General features: G+C 43.7%; 2 protein-coding genes across 3 annotated transcripts in view; one reads left to right on the top strand and one right to left on the bottom strand.

Annotated features, from left to right (window-relative positions):
- The window catches only part of BRF1 (BRF1 RNA polymerase III transcription initiation factor subunit), a 174,205-nt gene that overhangs the window by 74,000 nt on the left and 85,125 nt on the right, over positions 1-15,080 (top strand). The window contains exons 5-7 of the mRNA XM_058832496.1: positions 3,847-3,919; positions 12,962-13,111; positions 14,696-14,789. Of these exons, the coding sequence (XP_058688479.1) occupies positions 3,847-3,919; positions 12,962-13,111; positions 14,696-14,789 (317 nt within the window). The remainder of the gene's footprint in view (positions 1-3,846; positions 3,920-12,961; positions 13,112-14,695; positions 14,790-15,080) is intronic.
- BTBD6 (BTB domain containing 6) lies at positions 5,809-9,319 on the bottom strand. Of its 2 annotated transcripts, XM_058832526.1 has the most exons (5): positions 8,683-9,317; positions 8,135-8,432; positions 7,832-7,922; positions 7,437-7,555; positions 5,809-7,200 (listed from the first exon to the last, which is right to left on the bottom strand). In XM_058832526.1, the coding sequence occupies exons 2-5, from the start codon at positions 8,341-8,343 to the stop codon at positions 6,168-6,170; spliced, it is 1,452 nt and encodes a 483-aa protein (XP_058688509.1). In that variant the 5' UTR covers positions 8,344-8,432; positions 8,683-9,317; the 3' UTR covers positions 5,809-6,167. The 2 variants fall into 2 exon arrangements, with proteins under 2 accessions (XP_058688509.1, XP_058688501.1); XM_058832518.1 differs by having other exon boundaries at positions 8,135-9,319.

The raw sequence follows: 15,080 nt of genomic DNA, 5'->3' as shown, positions 1-15,080 counted from the left end.
TGAATAATTGGAAGCCATTCCTTTACTAAATGCCCCTTTTAATTAACATAATGTGTTTGATAATGAGAACAGAAATTAACTATTGGTAAAGGACAACATCTTAGAGTATCTTAAGGTCTCCTGTAGAAATAGGGTTTTGCAGTGCCTTGGTGAGCACATACTTCTTTGTCTGAAAAATGTCTTCCTGCTAAAGAAGACACTTGTTTTTTTTTGTTTTGCCTTTTTTTAAAAAAATAAAAGAATCCATGATGGGTCCAGATTGTTGTAAACTTACTGTTTTAAATATGAGTTGAATGTATGAGAATATGGTAAAAGCTATCAGGGTATGCAGATATTTTAAATCTCCCAACTGAGGTTGACACCCCTCTTTTGCATTAGATGTTGATGCTTAAACGTGGTCATTGCATCAGGTTTAGGAAATTTTAGTATCTGGTGAAAATCTGCAAAAAAAGAGCACAAGTCATATAGTGGTACAGTGGAAGTGTACAAAACAATTGTCTCACTTCAACAGTTTTGATTGGGGAGAGTTTGGAAAAATACTGTTTTTCAGTATGATCCTTTTAAATTAAGGGAAAAGAGGCTGAAGTTGATGTGGTAAGCTTTAAAGCTGCACCAATTCAAGCTTAAGCCACATACATCCTTTTAGAAGGGCATTTTTGTTTATTCACTATTCTAAGAACTCATATAAAATTAGGTTTTATAAATGCAAATGTCATATGATTCTAAATTTGGAACGTTAAGCTTTTGATGGATTGGAGTATATGAATTTTTATAAGAAGTTCTTAATGAAGAAAGAACTAGAAATTAAAGTAGGCCTCTAAATTAATTCTCTTAATTTCCTAAGCTTAATGGAGTACAGAAAAACCAAATGATGAGAGTAAAGAAAGACCCTTTCTAAATGCTTATTTTATATCATATCTCTTCTATCACGAGATATGTGTGTGTGTGTGTGTGTGTGTGTGTGTGTGTGTGACTAGAAATCAGTGATAGTGGAATAAAATCTTAGTGAAAGGGCCACCTTGCACTAAACCCAGGAAATCTTAAATATTATGTTTCAGGAGTTCAGTTGCATTACAGATTTCTGGGTGAACTCTATGCCATCTTTAATTTTTCATTTATGAGAAGTGCCCCAGACCCTGTGAATATTTAACTTTTGAAGTTGAGAACCATATTGTTTGAGAGGGCCTGAAGTCTTTTTTTTTGTACTAATTTGCCAGAAAAACTGGAAGCAATTAAATGTTCCTGATTCTTTTTGTGACCCTGGCATTAAAAATGTGTGAGCTTCATGAGGAAAACAATAGAAAACATGGACTATACTGTATATTTTGCTTTCTTTCTAAATTGTTAGTAACCAGAAACTATAAAGAAATGGGGTTGTGAGCAAAAGAAATTCCCTCATTTATAATTTCTGTTTTAATTTATTATTTTGTGCAAATACATTGTCTGCACCTTGAAGTCAGTCATAAAGCACTGATGATGTGGGTGAAGTAGAAAAGCAGGTTAGATTTAAGTGCATTACTTCTCAAATAAACCGTAGGTCAGGAGACTTTTATTTAGGCCAAGGAAATAAGGATATATAGTCATTGAGCACATTTATTATTCATTTGTCTTTGCTTTAGATTTAATTTGACAATCACTTTGATTGTTAGAACTTCACTAGAAGAAAATACCTGTTTCTTTATGCCTCTTCATATTTATTTGCTCTTTATAATTGCATTTATGGAAAGTTTGCTTAGGAGGAGTTTCTTAGGCAGTGACGTGGTTTGATGGTGACAAACATCAAGTATTTGGATGTCGTGACAAGGAAAAAAGCTAGAAGGAAAAATACTTGTTTGGATTAGAGTTTTATGGGTTTTTTTCTAGACTAATATAAGAGAACTAGATGAGTTTGTGAAGCCTCTAACGGAAGCATCATATGTACTTTGCTCCACTGAAGTAACTTTATTGATTTGTGCGGTGAATTGTCCTTGCAGAACAAGATCTAAGTGATGAGGTTCAAGATTTATAGTAACTTGCTCGGCCAGCTTAGAAGGCTGAAATTACAGCCAAACACTCATTCTTTATGTTAATATTTTTTAGACAAAAGGTCAAAACAACCCATTTTGAGCTTGCAGTGAATCTAAAGCCAACTGAAATGCTGCAGACATTTTGCTTTAGTGATATCTGTTCTGTCTCAGTGCTCATGGAAAGTCACACGCTCTCAGACTCCAGTATGAATTGCCAGATTCAGTAGGTGCATATTTTTTCCTGTATAAAATTTGGTGACTTACTTCCTAGAAAACAGACTGCTCATTCAGAGAGTATGTTTTGCTCTTTTCCTTCCCCTAGAATTGTGCTTCTGTGTTGTGCCCTATTTCAGGAAGAAAAAAGGCAGTAAAATTTAAGGCTGTATTTTTGCATCTTCTTGGCCAGTCCAACTATTGGTCAGACACAGCATGGAATACACCCACTTTTCACTAAATATGGAGTGAATTACCATCATGTCATGTATAATTGATTGCACAGTCATTTTCAGGATATGTGATCATTCTGAAGATTTCTTTGAAGTTCTAATTTATGATTTTTTTTATATATATATTTGAGAAAAATACACATTAAGAACATTTCCATGTAAACATTTTTGAAGGGCTAGGTGAAAATATGTCAGTTGTTTGGGGGTTTGGTTGTTTTTGTTGAGATAAATATATTATAGAACCGTCTATATGCTCGGGAGGAAAGCCTGCTTTCAAACTAAGGTTGGCAAAGCTCTTTGATGAAATGCAAAGAGCAATAGTTTTTTAATTCCATAGGCTTGTACCATAATCATCACTCAGTTGTGTAATTGACTGCTAAGTAAACGCCTTCACTATGCTGGGTAGGAAAGAGAGGAGCAGTTTTGTTCCTTAAAAGCAATAGAGTATATACCATTGTTCAAAACAAATCAGAAACCTACTTGCTTGGAGTGTAGGAGGATGGAGTTTTTTATACTAACCTTGACCTTTACATATGCCTTGGGGGAAGCAAGGTGTTCATGGAGCTCCGTGGGAAATGTTTGAGACTGATTGGGAATTGGAGTATATCCTGCCTTTCTTGCTGACCACAAAAACACACCTTAAGATAGAGAAAGAAAACTTCCTCACACTTGTAAAATACAAATATGGTTTGTCTATGCTATAAATTGCAAATCAAGAGTATGAAGGGTAACTCCTTCCCTCAATTTACATCTTCCTGGGTGCAGCAGTGAAAGAGGGAGGGGAGCAGAGCTCTGTCCCTGGTCCCTGAGCTTTTCTGATGATTTTTTTTTTTCCTAATGTTTTAAATGTGATCTGAGGCAATGTCCAAACAGCAAGGTATGACAAATAACCCTTGGGGCATGTAGCACCACTCCTTGATTTGGTGAAAAGTTTGGTGTGTACTTGTGCAATACTTAATTATGCCACTACAGATAATCATGCAGAACCAAAATTTGCACTGACTTGTATTTGCTCAGGTTTTGTAATGGTACAAGATAAATGACACTTTATATATACTGACATTACATTGAAGTCTGCTTAATGCCTTATGATGTAATGTGACAACTGAAAAACTGTACTACAGAGCAGCACAGAGCCCACTGGAGAGCATGATGAAAAACTTCTTAAAATTTTTTCAATATAAACTTATGCTTCGATTTACAATGCTAATTTGTGCAGATTTTGACAAGCACTGAATATTATCCTGTACATATGAATAGTGCTTGTATAACTTGATTTTTTTTTAAGCTGGTTAAGATTTCAGAAGTTGGGTTTTTCTCCTTTCCATATAAATGTTCTATTAAAAACATTTGTGGTTTAAGATTTACATAATGCTTCTTTTGTCTTTTAATAGGTGAATGTCTATGTGCTGGGAAGAACTTTCCTTCTGTTGGCCAGAGAACTCTGCATAAATGCTCCAGCCATAGGTATTTTTTTAATGATTTGACTTTTGACTACTTGAGTATTTTTTTTTCCTATGGTTACTTGAAAAAAATATGTATGTATGCACGTATATATACATAGTATTGTATGTTGGTACCCAAGGAGTAACTTTATAGTGAAGCTGGAATCAATCCAGGCAGAGGAGCATTGCTGACTCTAAGAGCCTGTTCTCGTTTATGTAAGAACTTTTTTGGAACTAGATGCTGTTTTCTTTTGCAAATAGTTTTCTTGCTTTTTCCAAGAGTAATTTGGGCTATACTAAGACAATGGACTGATGTGTAACAAATTTCTGTGTGTCAGCAAGCTCCTACAGGCCTGTCATGCTTCAATTCCACAGATGTAACATTTGATAAGTATTTGCCAAATTTACTATCTGTCCATCACCTGTAGCTGAGCTGTTCAGTGCTTGAAATACAAACGGCTTGGCGGAAAATGAGGAGCAGCTTTTTCCAAACTCGTGAATAACTTCAAATAAGTCAACACTGTAATCATGACTGCAATAGGAAGGTGGGTTTTAACCTGTTGAAAGGGTACAGAAGCCATTCTCTAAGTTGTGGGTTTTTAAGCTAAGGGAATTTGCCAATTCCAGTAAGAAGAGTGCATTTTTGGTGAGGTCTTGTGACTGTTATCCACCTCTGTGTAGGAATTATCTGCCTGCATCTTTACCCACTCTCACTCCCACTCTCCTTAATCTGTACTGAGAGAATCAGATGGCTGTGTTGCAGAACGACAACACAGGCACACCCCTTCAGCTGTACTGGGCTGGCACAGAACTGCTGCCTTTGCAGCAAGGGGAGCAGCGCCCGGGCAGTGCGGCACAGCGTGGCTGCAGCAGCACAGCTCCAGCTCTGCTAGAGAGGTCTTGTTTTCAGCAATTCACTTCCCTTCTTATTTTTCATTACTTTTTTGTTTTTTGTTTTTTTTTAGAGAGAGAAAACAGGCAGGATTTGCATTGCAGCTTAGTTTCAAGGTGAAAATTAATGCAGCTTGGGAAAAGGCAAACATGTTAGATGTAAAGGTACTTGTTATACATTTTAAAAATACTGGTTTAGACTGCTGTTTGAGTACTCTCTTCCGAGCCCATCTTAACATTTATAAAACCTAGTAAATATTTCTAATTGGCTCAGCTATATGATCATGAGACCTTAGAGAAAAAAGAAGTACTTTCATCACTTTCTGAGAAAAGTACTAGCATAAAATGATTGCTGATAATGCTGGAGACTGTTTTCCCAAAAAGATAGAGCAGGAGGAAAGATCCAACAGCCTTTTTTTTTTTTAAGGTGGCTTACTTGTAGTCAGCAAACTTAAATGAACCTAAACACCATCTTGCAGTATTTTTCTAATGCCTACTGCTCTGTATAAGGCAGGGATGTAAATTCAGATGGTGTCTGCCAGTAATACAGCCCTGGGCTAAATTTGTGACGCAGCCCTGTCACTGAATTAATTAACTTCATCTGTGTGTCTTGACTCTGGCCAGTCGAAGGGGGGTGTAGTTTGACAGGTGCAAGTGGCAGTGCTGCTGGTTGGTGGGCAGGCTGCAGGTTAACTGAGATGCTGATGTTTAGGGGCATTAGGAGTTTTCAAATATACCCACAGGATGATTCTGATGAGCTTTGAGTACACTGATGGTTTGTCTATCTTCAGCTTGGGCAACACACAAAAAACCCTGAGCTTCCTCAAATGTCAGCTCCTTTTCTCATGAAGGGAAAATAAAGGCTGCTGATGGATCGTTTCAGTTACCAAGAGAGGGAACTTTCCTATTTGCTGGGTGTGGATGCACACAGGGACCAGACTACAGTGTTATCACCCCTGTTAGCTGTACATGAATTAACACACACGAGCCATAAGGTCAGCAAAGATCAAGTACACAGGATTTAGGGCAAGTAAAAATGTTTTATATTTCACAGATTCATAAACTGCTCTAGTTTAGAACATTCTGTTTGAGTCAGCTGCAGTCTGCAAGTTAGTTATCTATATACAAAATAAATGCACAGTACGTGCAAAATTTAACATTTTTCTGCATGTTGCAGTCTTAATAATTAAGTCAAATAGCTTATGAATAAATAAAATAAGATTAAATTCAAGAGCATTCCTTCACTTATTTGTATAGCCTGATGTAGCAGATAGGTAAGTAGCGTAACATTCCATACTGCTGCAGAGTTCGTAGTAAAACCGAAAAAATCCCTTAATGTGCATCATTGCAGCACTGGAATACAATCAAGGTGAAATGCATCATGCATAGAAAATGAGCTCAGGTATTTGTCCTCCTTGTACTCCGGTCCCATTAGTACTGTCCGAGGAGCATTGGAACTGGAACGTCACTTTCCCGCACTGCACTTCAGTCATTCCCTCTTGTCCAAAGTAACTGAGTTCGTTACCATCAAGAATAGCACTTACATTGTAAAAGGTGTCTTGCTCAACCTGCACAGGGTGTTCAAACCACACAGAGAAGGTGTTACTGGAGCCGTCAGAGGTAAACTTTGTCAGATTTTGAGCAAGGACAACACCTAAGCGCTTCAGTTCGATTTTGACACTGTATTCAGCTTTGCCACAGCTTGACCCATACAATCCCAGTCCTGCTATAAATATCCGTTTGTCTACGGCAAACTGAATACTGTCACATCGCCCCCGGTACCTCCACTGATTGCTGCGATACGCAGACGACTGAAACCGATGGCAGCGCTGAGGCACGAGTCCTTTTCTTTTCGTCAGGGGGAACTCTAATTTGGGTTTATTTGCAGCTGTGTACCATAGGAATATGTTGTGAGTCTCCTCAAGGGTGAGGATGTCAGACTGGGCAGCTCCGTTGGCAAACTCTTCCAAAGTCATGGTTGGAATCCGCACCAAGTACAAAGCTTTCCCTAATACATTCCTCTTGTTGCGTGGCGTAACCGGCAGCCCTTGCCTTTTGCATTCAGCCTCTGCCCAGTTGAGAACAGCCTCGAAAACTACCACTTCCTTGGTGTTGAGTGCTTCCCGGGTTACAATGATCTCTAGTGTTTGTTGATCTATCTCACAGAAGCCCTCTGACTTCAGTGCCATTTCTGCCTGAGCATCAATCACTTCCCAGCAGCGCTGCGTCAGCTCTGGCTCCTCGAAGAGCCTGCTCTGAGACAGCAGGACACAAGCGTTCTTTGCTTCTAAGCTGGTCTCCAAAAAATTGACGCAAGCCTTTGCTAGGGCCGGCACGATGTACTTCTTGGCAGCATAGAGTGTAGCCAGAACTGTGTCAGCTTCCAGGTCTATTTCATCACTATACATGTATCTAGAGGGGGAGGTGGGTGAAAAAAAAATTAGTTTCTCAGGGAAAAAAAAAAAAAGTAGGCCATGAAAATAATCTATAGTCGTCTTTGCTGGCAGTGAATCTGACATTCAATATTTGTCAGTACATTAAGTAAACAGCAGTAAGTGCATATTGCACAATGTCAATTAGGAGATGTATATTTTATAAGCTACTTTGATTCTGTCCATGTAATTAGCAGACTTGTAGTGGCCACTTACTTTAATAGGATTAGAAAGGCTGCAGGTTCCACATCTGGTATATGGATTTCAGATTTGACCTCTGCGAGATCGCCATAAAACATAGCATAGAAGACAGAGCTACCAACTGCCAAAACATACTGGAAAATAAAGAGAGAGGAGCCTCAGTAACATGGATCAGGAACAGCTGAGCGTGCTGGCTTTCCTAAAAGCTACATTTAGCGAAAGTTACAAGCTGCAGTGGAAGCAGAACACTGCCTTCGACTGCTCCTTTTAATTGCAGTGTATGGGAATTACTTCTGGGATTAAACAAGAGCTATAATTAGGAAAAAAAAAAAGTGGAACCTAGTTGTAAGGCAGGGGGAGAAGGCGACCTGCTCAGCAGCATTAAAAAGCCAAAAATTATCTGCACAAACCTTATGGGCAGGAACTTTCTTGGATGCCCCTGGCGGGCCCACGATGAAGTGAACGTCAGCCATGAGTTCGTTATTGAACATCAGCGCGTTCCTGCAAGCAGGGGAGGGGGGAGAAGGCCCGTTAGCCGCGGGCTGCCCCTCGCCCGGTGCCCCAGCCTCCCGCCGGCGGCCCCCGGGGCTCCAGCCCATCCCTGCGCTCACGCCTGGCCGGGGCGCAGGTGCACAGGGCGGGCACCTCTCTCTCTCTCTCTCTCTCTCTGTCTCCCGCCCGCCCGGGGAGGGTCCGGCGGGCCTGGCCCTTACCTCTCCCGCAGCGTGGGATGGAAGGATTGCCAGTTGGCGCTCTCCAAGTTGTTGTTGTTGAGGTTTTGGAGCTGGGGCGGCGGGGGCGGCTGGGCGCTCTGCTGGAGCTGCAAGGCGTTCTTCTTGCTGTTGGCAGCGGTGGCGGCGGCGGCGGCGTTGCTGTTTGCAATGTTAGTGTTGGTGCTGGCAGGGTAAAGTTCTGCAGCCATCTTCTTCTTCAGGGACAGGGGCACTATTTCATAGCATCCTGGCACCTTGCCGTTTGACCTCACACTCTTTTTGGACTTCTTTAAGGTCTCTGGAAGCAGAAGAAAAAAAGTCAAACACTTCATGATCCTGCCATTGAGGCAACCAGGGGGCAGTGGCATGAGCGAGAGAACTAACAGATCCCAAATGCGAGTCCCACTATCAGGATATTTTGTACGCTTCTAGATGCAGGGTGGCCTTTGGTTTTTTTTGGAGTGTGTGCCCGCTCTTTGGTTACCGGCCCGACGCACCTTTCCGGGAGGAAAGGGGTGATGCCGTGTCGGATCAGTGCCAGCGCTCACCTTGGCTTGTAGGGGGGTCCCAGCCTCCACGGCACTGCCACGACTGCAGCGGGGAGCCCGAGTGGGGCCGGCAGGCAGCTCCTTCCCCGAGGAACGGGGAGAGAAAAATTAATAACAAAAAAAAAAAAAAAAAAAAAAGGAAAAAAAAAAAAGCCAAAATCCAGCAACAAAACCCCAGGAATCCGGCAGAGGCGGTGGGTCAGGAGCGAGAGTCAATCCACAAATCCTCCGAGTGCAGCAGCCCGGCGAGGGTGAAGCGCAGCCAGCCGCCCGATCCCCGCTGCCAGCGCTCCGCTCCGTCCTTCCCGGCCCGGCGGGGGCACATCCGCGGCAGCCGGGCCGAGCCGAGGCGGCGGCTCCCTGCAGTCCCGCTCCCGGGCGGCCCCGCCGCCGCTCGCACCAACTTTGCTCCGGTCCCCGCGGCGGCCGCCACCGCTGCCTCTGCTGCTGCTGCTGCTCCTCCGCGCTCCTCCCGCCCGCGCCAGGGGCGCTGCTGCCCGCGGGGCGCCCCGGCTCCTCCGCGGCGGGCGGGAGCGATGCGGCGCTGCCCTGGGCGCTCCCTTGGCGGCGGGATGCGGCGCTGCGCGGCCGTGCTCGGCGCGGCTCTGCCGGGCCCTGCCTCCGCCTCCCGCACTAAGAGGCAGCGGCCGCTCCGCGCGTCACGGCCGCCCGCGCCAATGGCGAGCGCCGGGGCGCGGCGGGGAAAGGGCCGCCCCCCGCCCGCCGCCCGCCCGTCATCCGCCCCCCCGAGCCTACGTGCGCAGCGCTGGGAGCCGCCGGCAGCGAGCCCCGCGGTCCCCCCGCCATCGGTCCCCCCGCGCCGCCCGGTGTCACCGCTCCGGCCGCGGCGGGACAGGCGCGGAGGGACGCGGGGCAGCGCGGGGGGACCGCGGCGGGGCGGAGACGGCGGCCCCGAGCGCTCAGCGCCGTTCCCGGGCGGCCCGGGCGGGGGCGCCGCCGCTCCGCGCTGCGCTGCGCGGGGGAGCCGCGCTGCCCCGCGGGGCCGCCGCTCGGGGCGCGGGGGCACGGCCGCGGCTGGGCTGCTCCGGCCGAGGGACGCTGCTGCGGTTCTTCCCCTTTCCCCGCAGCCGCCGTGCCCCGCCTGTGCGCGGCCGGGCCGACCCGCCCATCCTCCGGCATCGCTCGGCGAGGAATGTCCCCCCCGCTGTGCCCGTTCCCTGGGGGCGACCTGCAGCGCGGAGCGGCTCTCGCTCTCTGCGGGCCCTGCCCTTTTCGGTCTGGAGCACTGTTTCGAGCACATCTCGAAATTGTTCTTACATCACTCTTAGTGACTGTGTGGCATCAAAGTTCTTCCAAAAGTCCAAGTTCCAAGTCAGAATTGGGATCAGGACAGAAGGGAAAGTCTTCTGCAAAACACATGCTGCTTTCTCACAACATGAAATGTTTTTCTTGTGATCGGCTTCATGGACCCCAGCATCCCCTTTGAGGAAAACCAACGGGGTTTTGCCCGACTGTAACTTGCTCGCGTGTGCAGGGGTTGCAGCCCCAGAGATGACCCAAAGGCAAAGGGGACCAGGGCACACTCGGTGCACCCGTGCTGGTGTGGTGCTTCTGGAATGAAGCGATGTGTTTGGGGTTTGCACCTTCTAGCGTTTCTTGTTTATTTTTAAGTGTTTGTATCCATGCAGGACTTGTCCATGCTAACCTGGGCCCAGCCTCTGATTTGTATATTCACTGTCTTACTTTTTTTTGGGTTTTTTAAGGCTTGCTATTTAAAACCCACCCACGTATTCATTTTCTGACTGTTTGGTAGCTTCAGAATTCAAATTAACGATGTGCAATGTTTTGTCAAATGACCTGTGGGCATGAATGCCAGCAGAAATGTCTGAATAGCTACAATGCAAATGTGTAAATGCTTCCGAAATTCAACTCAGCTCCAGAGAGAGCGCTGACAGTTGCTCTTTGCAATCTGGTGAGGTATGTGGTGAATTTACATGACATCTTTCATAGAAATTCTGGTCCAATTGGTAGTATTATTAAACTGAAGTTTGGTCCTGTAAAGTTTGACTCCACATAAATAACATTGATTGATGAGTGATAACTGAAAAAGGGGTTTTCCTAAAGGTGAGCCTATTTGTTTGCATTGTGTACTATTATTAATTCAGTCCAATTGCTAGAGGGTTCCCCTAACAATGGTAAGTGTAATTGTGCCTCTCCAAAGTGAGCTATTGAAGGTACTTGATTTGTGCTAAAGTCAGTAACAGGGTTACAAAGAAAATTGGCAGGAGAGGGAGGCCTTGGGCTGTACGACCCTTTCAAAGATGCCAGGTGAATTTTACCAAAATGCCTCGAGTGTCGAAGTTTAAATATCTTCTGGTAATAGTATGTCAGCTAACAGGGTGGCCAAAAACATTTCCAATTGTTTTAGCAACTACAGGATTAAAGTATTTTTGGAACAAATAATTCCAAGATATGCGATTGTGGAACCAATAGATTCAGATAGGGGAACTCATTTTACAGGAAAGTTCCTTTAAGGAGTTATGGCTGCTTTGAAATACAATGGAACCTTCTTATCCCATGGCACCCCCAGAGCTCAGGCCGGGTTGAAAGAAAGAATGGAGAAATAAAGAAACACCTTTTGAAGCTGGTGAATGAAATGAAGGTACTGTGGGTATGGCTCTTGCCACTGGCTTTGGCAAGACCCAGAGGAGATACTCAAATGTCTCCCTTTGAATTGATATTGGAATTCCTTACCTTTGTAATTCTCAACCTATTGGGGGGGGGGAGGGGTGTGTGGAAATAAGTGATGTATATTTAAAACAATACATGTCCAGGATACTGTCTGCTCTGTTCTGGCAGCTGCAGGACCTGAAGCTGGGCACTCTCTGGATAAGAAGAGATGGAAAAGCAAACCAGGCATTGCTTTGTAACATTGCACATGTTCCTGTAGTGCCAAGAGCAAAGTTTAAATGTACAGCCAGGCTATGGCTTCTGAAAGATTGGGTTTTCGTTGTTGAATTTGGAATATGTAATTTCTCCAGAGCAGAGCTTCATAAAGTCATATTTGGAAGTGCAGAGCACCTGTCCTTAGAATCATGGGGATTGGTAAAGTTCTCCTAAACCTTTGATTTTTTTGGATCATGTTTGGGAGGGGACTGCAGCCTCAGTTTTGAGGGAGTTTGAGGTTGAAAGTTCTTGCTTTATAAGTGCTTTCATTTAAATGCTTCTGTGGGGCTGACAGGCATTATCACCTGTGGTGTGATCTTGGTAATTATGGATAGCAACAGGGCATCATTGTTAGAACTTGGTGCTAAATGAAACTGCTTTGATTAGTTGTAAATCCCTAAGATTTTTCCAGTGTTTTGAGCTGAATTTTCATCTTTATTGGTTTAAGTGCCCACATAGGGGATCAGCAGAGGAAATTGAGTTGAGACTAATAGTTAACAATTTACCGTACATCATGGATTTTCGGTCAAGTGATAAAAGGCTGGCAGGAAATGAGAAATTGATATCTCAACTAAGAGTAAACATGTGTTAAGTGTAGCTTTAACAAGATTGTTTGATAAATTATAAATTGGTTTAGGCAGAGCACAGTCTGTACTGACATATTTTGGTTAGTTTGAAGCTGATAACACCAATGCTTGAAATAAGTTTATACATCTGGAGGAAGATCTGTGGCTGATGTAAATTGTCATAGTGCTAATGATGTTAATTGGGTTTCAGCACTTTATGCTGATGGAAGTCTGCCTTAGTGTCTATAATAAACAGTGTTTTGTATTCTTGGAATATGAGTCTGAGATGCAGCTGGAATCAACTTTAAAGGTAACTAGATTTTTGTTAGGGAGGATTTTAAGCAAATTAATGTTTTTCAAACTTAGTTTTTAGTTAGGTTTAAGATAAAACATGCAAGTTACCTTCTTATTTTTCTACAGGTGTTATAAGAGAGATGTTAGAAGTTTTGGGCCTAAATCATGTCCTCATTCTGCAAAAGCTTTTGTAAATGCTTCACTACGGACATGCTTTCCCTGATACCAGTAACACTGCTCACATGTCACAGTCAGTGTGTGCAGCCTTGGATGCTGAAAAGCATGTAAGAATATTTGTGCAGTGCTTTAAAGATCTCATGTCTATAGAGCAAGAAATTATTTTGTTTTAGGTTATCTAAAAAAGTCCTTCTAAAGCTTAGTGGTAGAGGATCTGCCCAGCAGCACAGTCTGTGTTTGCTGAGGTGAAGCCAGACGAGCACAGCAGCCTCGCTGCGCTGCATTTCCTAAATTGATGTTAGGGTTAGACATAATTGTGTTACTTTCTGTTGCAGATCCGTGCTTGTATATCCCCCGATTTGCACACATGCTGGAGTTTGGGGATAAGAACCACGAGGTGTCCATGACGGCTCTGAGGCTGCTGCAGAGGATGAAGCGGGACTGGATGCACACCGGCCGCCGGCCCTCGGGGCTCTGCGGAGCGGGTATGTCAGTGCCTGGCTGTGTCCCTTCCCCACAGCAGGCGGGATAGGGAAGCCTGGAACAAATTAAGACTTTCCCTTTTCACTGGTGATATCCACATTCTAAGGGTTTTGTTCTGTCGGGTGTCTACAGATTATATAGGTCTTCATCAAAATAGTTTCTGAAACTATAACTTCATTTTTGCCCTTGCTCCTACAGTACTTGCTCGGACCCTTTGTAGCTTACGATCTGAATTATTTTTAAGCTCTTTCCTGGTGCTTTTCTTGCCCCGACTCTGCAGGCTCTAGCTGCTAAAAGGTTTTTTTGTCAGCTAAAATGACACCATTAGTGCAAACACTTTGATTTGTGTCTTTACACAGAGTCTTATGCAAGAAGTGCCCTCTTTGACCTGTTTTGTGAAATTATTTTTCTCTCTTTCTTCATCTTTTTCCAAGATCCATTGCTGTCATGATGCTTGCTTAAAACCTATGGGTTTGGGAGGTCCAGGTTGAAAGATAGTAGCCAGTGGGGTGAGAATAACAAAGAGTGTAGGTAGTCACAGAGTTCATGGATGTGCTTTATTTTATTTGAAAGATCTTACATTGGTATGCATGAATAAGAAGTAGTGCTCAAACCTTTGAGAGCCCAGGACTATGCAATTTTTTTGACATTTCTAGCCTCTTTTTGTTAATAGTACTTGATTGTTGCACATTGCTAGAAATTTGAGTATAGACTATGGGAGAGCAGTCTGCTCTTTGATGCGCTACATGGGCTGTATCCACACGAGCAAGTAATTTAATTCAACAGACACGGATCAATAGATGGAGGCAGGTGGTGCTGAGCCCCCTCCATCCATCCATGCAATATGCAGCTCACGTGCTGTGTTGTGAACTGGGTTTAGTTTGGCTCCCTGGCTCAAAAGTCTGTGCCACACGTAGCTCGAATAACCAGTGGTTAGTTCAGCCGTGATGTTCCTGTTAAGAGCACTTCAAGCACATACCAGAAGTGGAGCTCTGGTTTGGTTTCTTCTAAAAAAATCACTTTTTTATTATTAAAACTGCTCTGTGCAGTCAGCTACTGTATGATTGGGGGGTAGTGCTTCAAAACAGAGCTGGTGCTCTGAATCCACACCCCATGTAAATGCAACTGGTTTTCTGGCTGTGTAGAGGGTCTTGCAGGAAAGCATTTGGACACCAGCAAGACAGGGATAGTAGTGGCAGCAGTGAGGAGACCAGCTTAGGCACATTCACTGTTTCTCTGGAGATTTTTTTTACTTGTGACAGAATTTAGTGAGTTCTGCTAAAAAGATGGTAACTGAAATAAGTAATCATTGAAATGTTCTTTTGCTGTAGATAACCATAGTTTCCCAAATGTTAAAGCACAGAATTTTTCAGGGTGCAACATGCACTTGGCTTAGTGGGTAGAAAGCAAAGTTTGTGAAGTCAAGTCCATCACCAATATTCGGGGACACAGCTGAGCATAGACATTTAGAGCTCTTTGGCTGAAGGCAGGGAGAAGGGAGAAGGTATAGTTACCTGACTGTTTTTCTGCTTTTCTTCGGGAAATTTCCCTCTTTTTGATAGTAACTTCCCCTGCTTGTTCTCTAGCTCTGCTAGTGGCAGCAAGAATGCATGACTTCCGACGGACTGTTAAAGAGGTCATCAGGGTGGTGAAGGTTTGTGAGTCTACATTAAGGAAAAGGTCAGTGCAGTCTTACTGCTTTTATCTTTCATTTTCAGTACTGATCAGTGATATAGTCTAAAATAAATATATATTGGAGAAAACCAGGTTATTTTCGTAAGTGCCATGAGTCAAATAAGTATATATTTTGGCTGGTCATTTTGAAGTATTAACACCTTGCCTCTTATGTAAGGCCTCAAATGCTTAGCAAAGATGGTAAGGAACACTGTGCCTATTTAACAAGTGAAGATTTAAAGGCAAAATAATGCTATGTCAGTAATACTAACAATATTGTTATGTCCTCAGAAAAAA

The sequence above is a fragment of the Poecile atricapillus genome, chromosome 1 (assembly GCF_030490865.1).
Source record: "Poecile atricapillus isolate bPoeAtr1 chromosome 1, bPoeAtr1.hap1, whole genome shotgun sequence".
Taxonomy (NCBI): domain Eukaryota; kingdom Metazoa; phylum Chordata; class Aves; order Passeriformes; family Paridae; genus Poecile; species Poecile atricapillus.
The sequence above is the reverse complement of the archived record's forward strand: the minus strand, read 5'-3'. Positions and strand labels throughout refer to the sequence as shown.

Bases quoted from the DNA above. Each gene is read 5' to 3' on its own strand.
- BTBD6 (XM_058832518.1), bottom strand. From the start codon at position 8,502: ATGCCACTGCCCCCTGGTTGCCTCAATGGCAGGATCATGAAGTGTTTG. The intron at 7,923-8,134 runs GTAAGGGCCAGG...CCCTGCTTGCAG, and splicing joins CATCCCACGCTGCGGGAGAG to GAACGCGCTGATGTTCAATA. The intron at 7,201-7,436 runs GTAAGTGGCCAC...CTCCCCCTCTAG, and splicing joins GCCTTTCTAATCCTATTAAA to ATACATGTATAGTGATGAAA.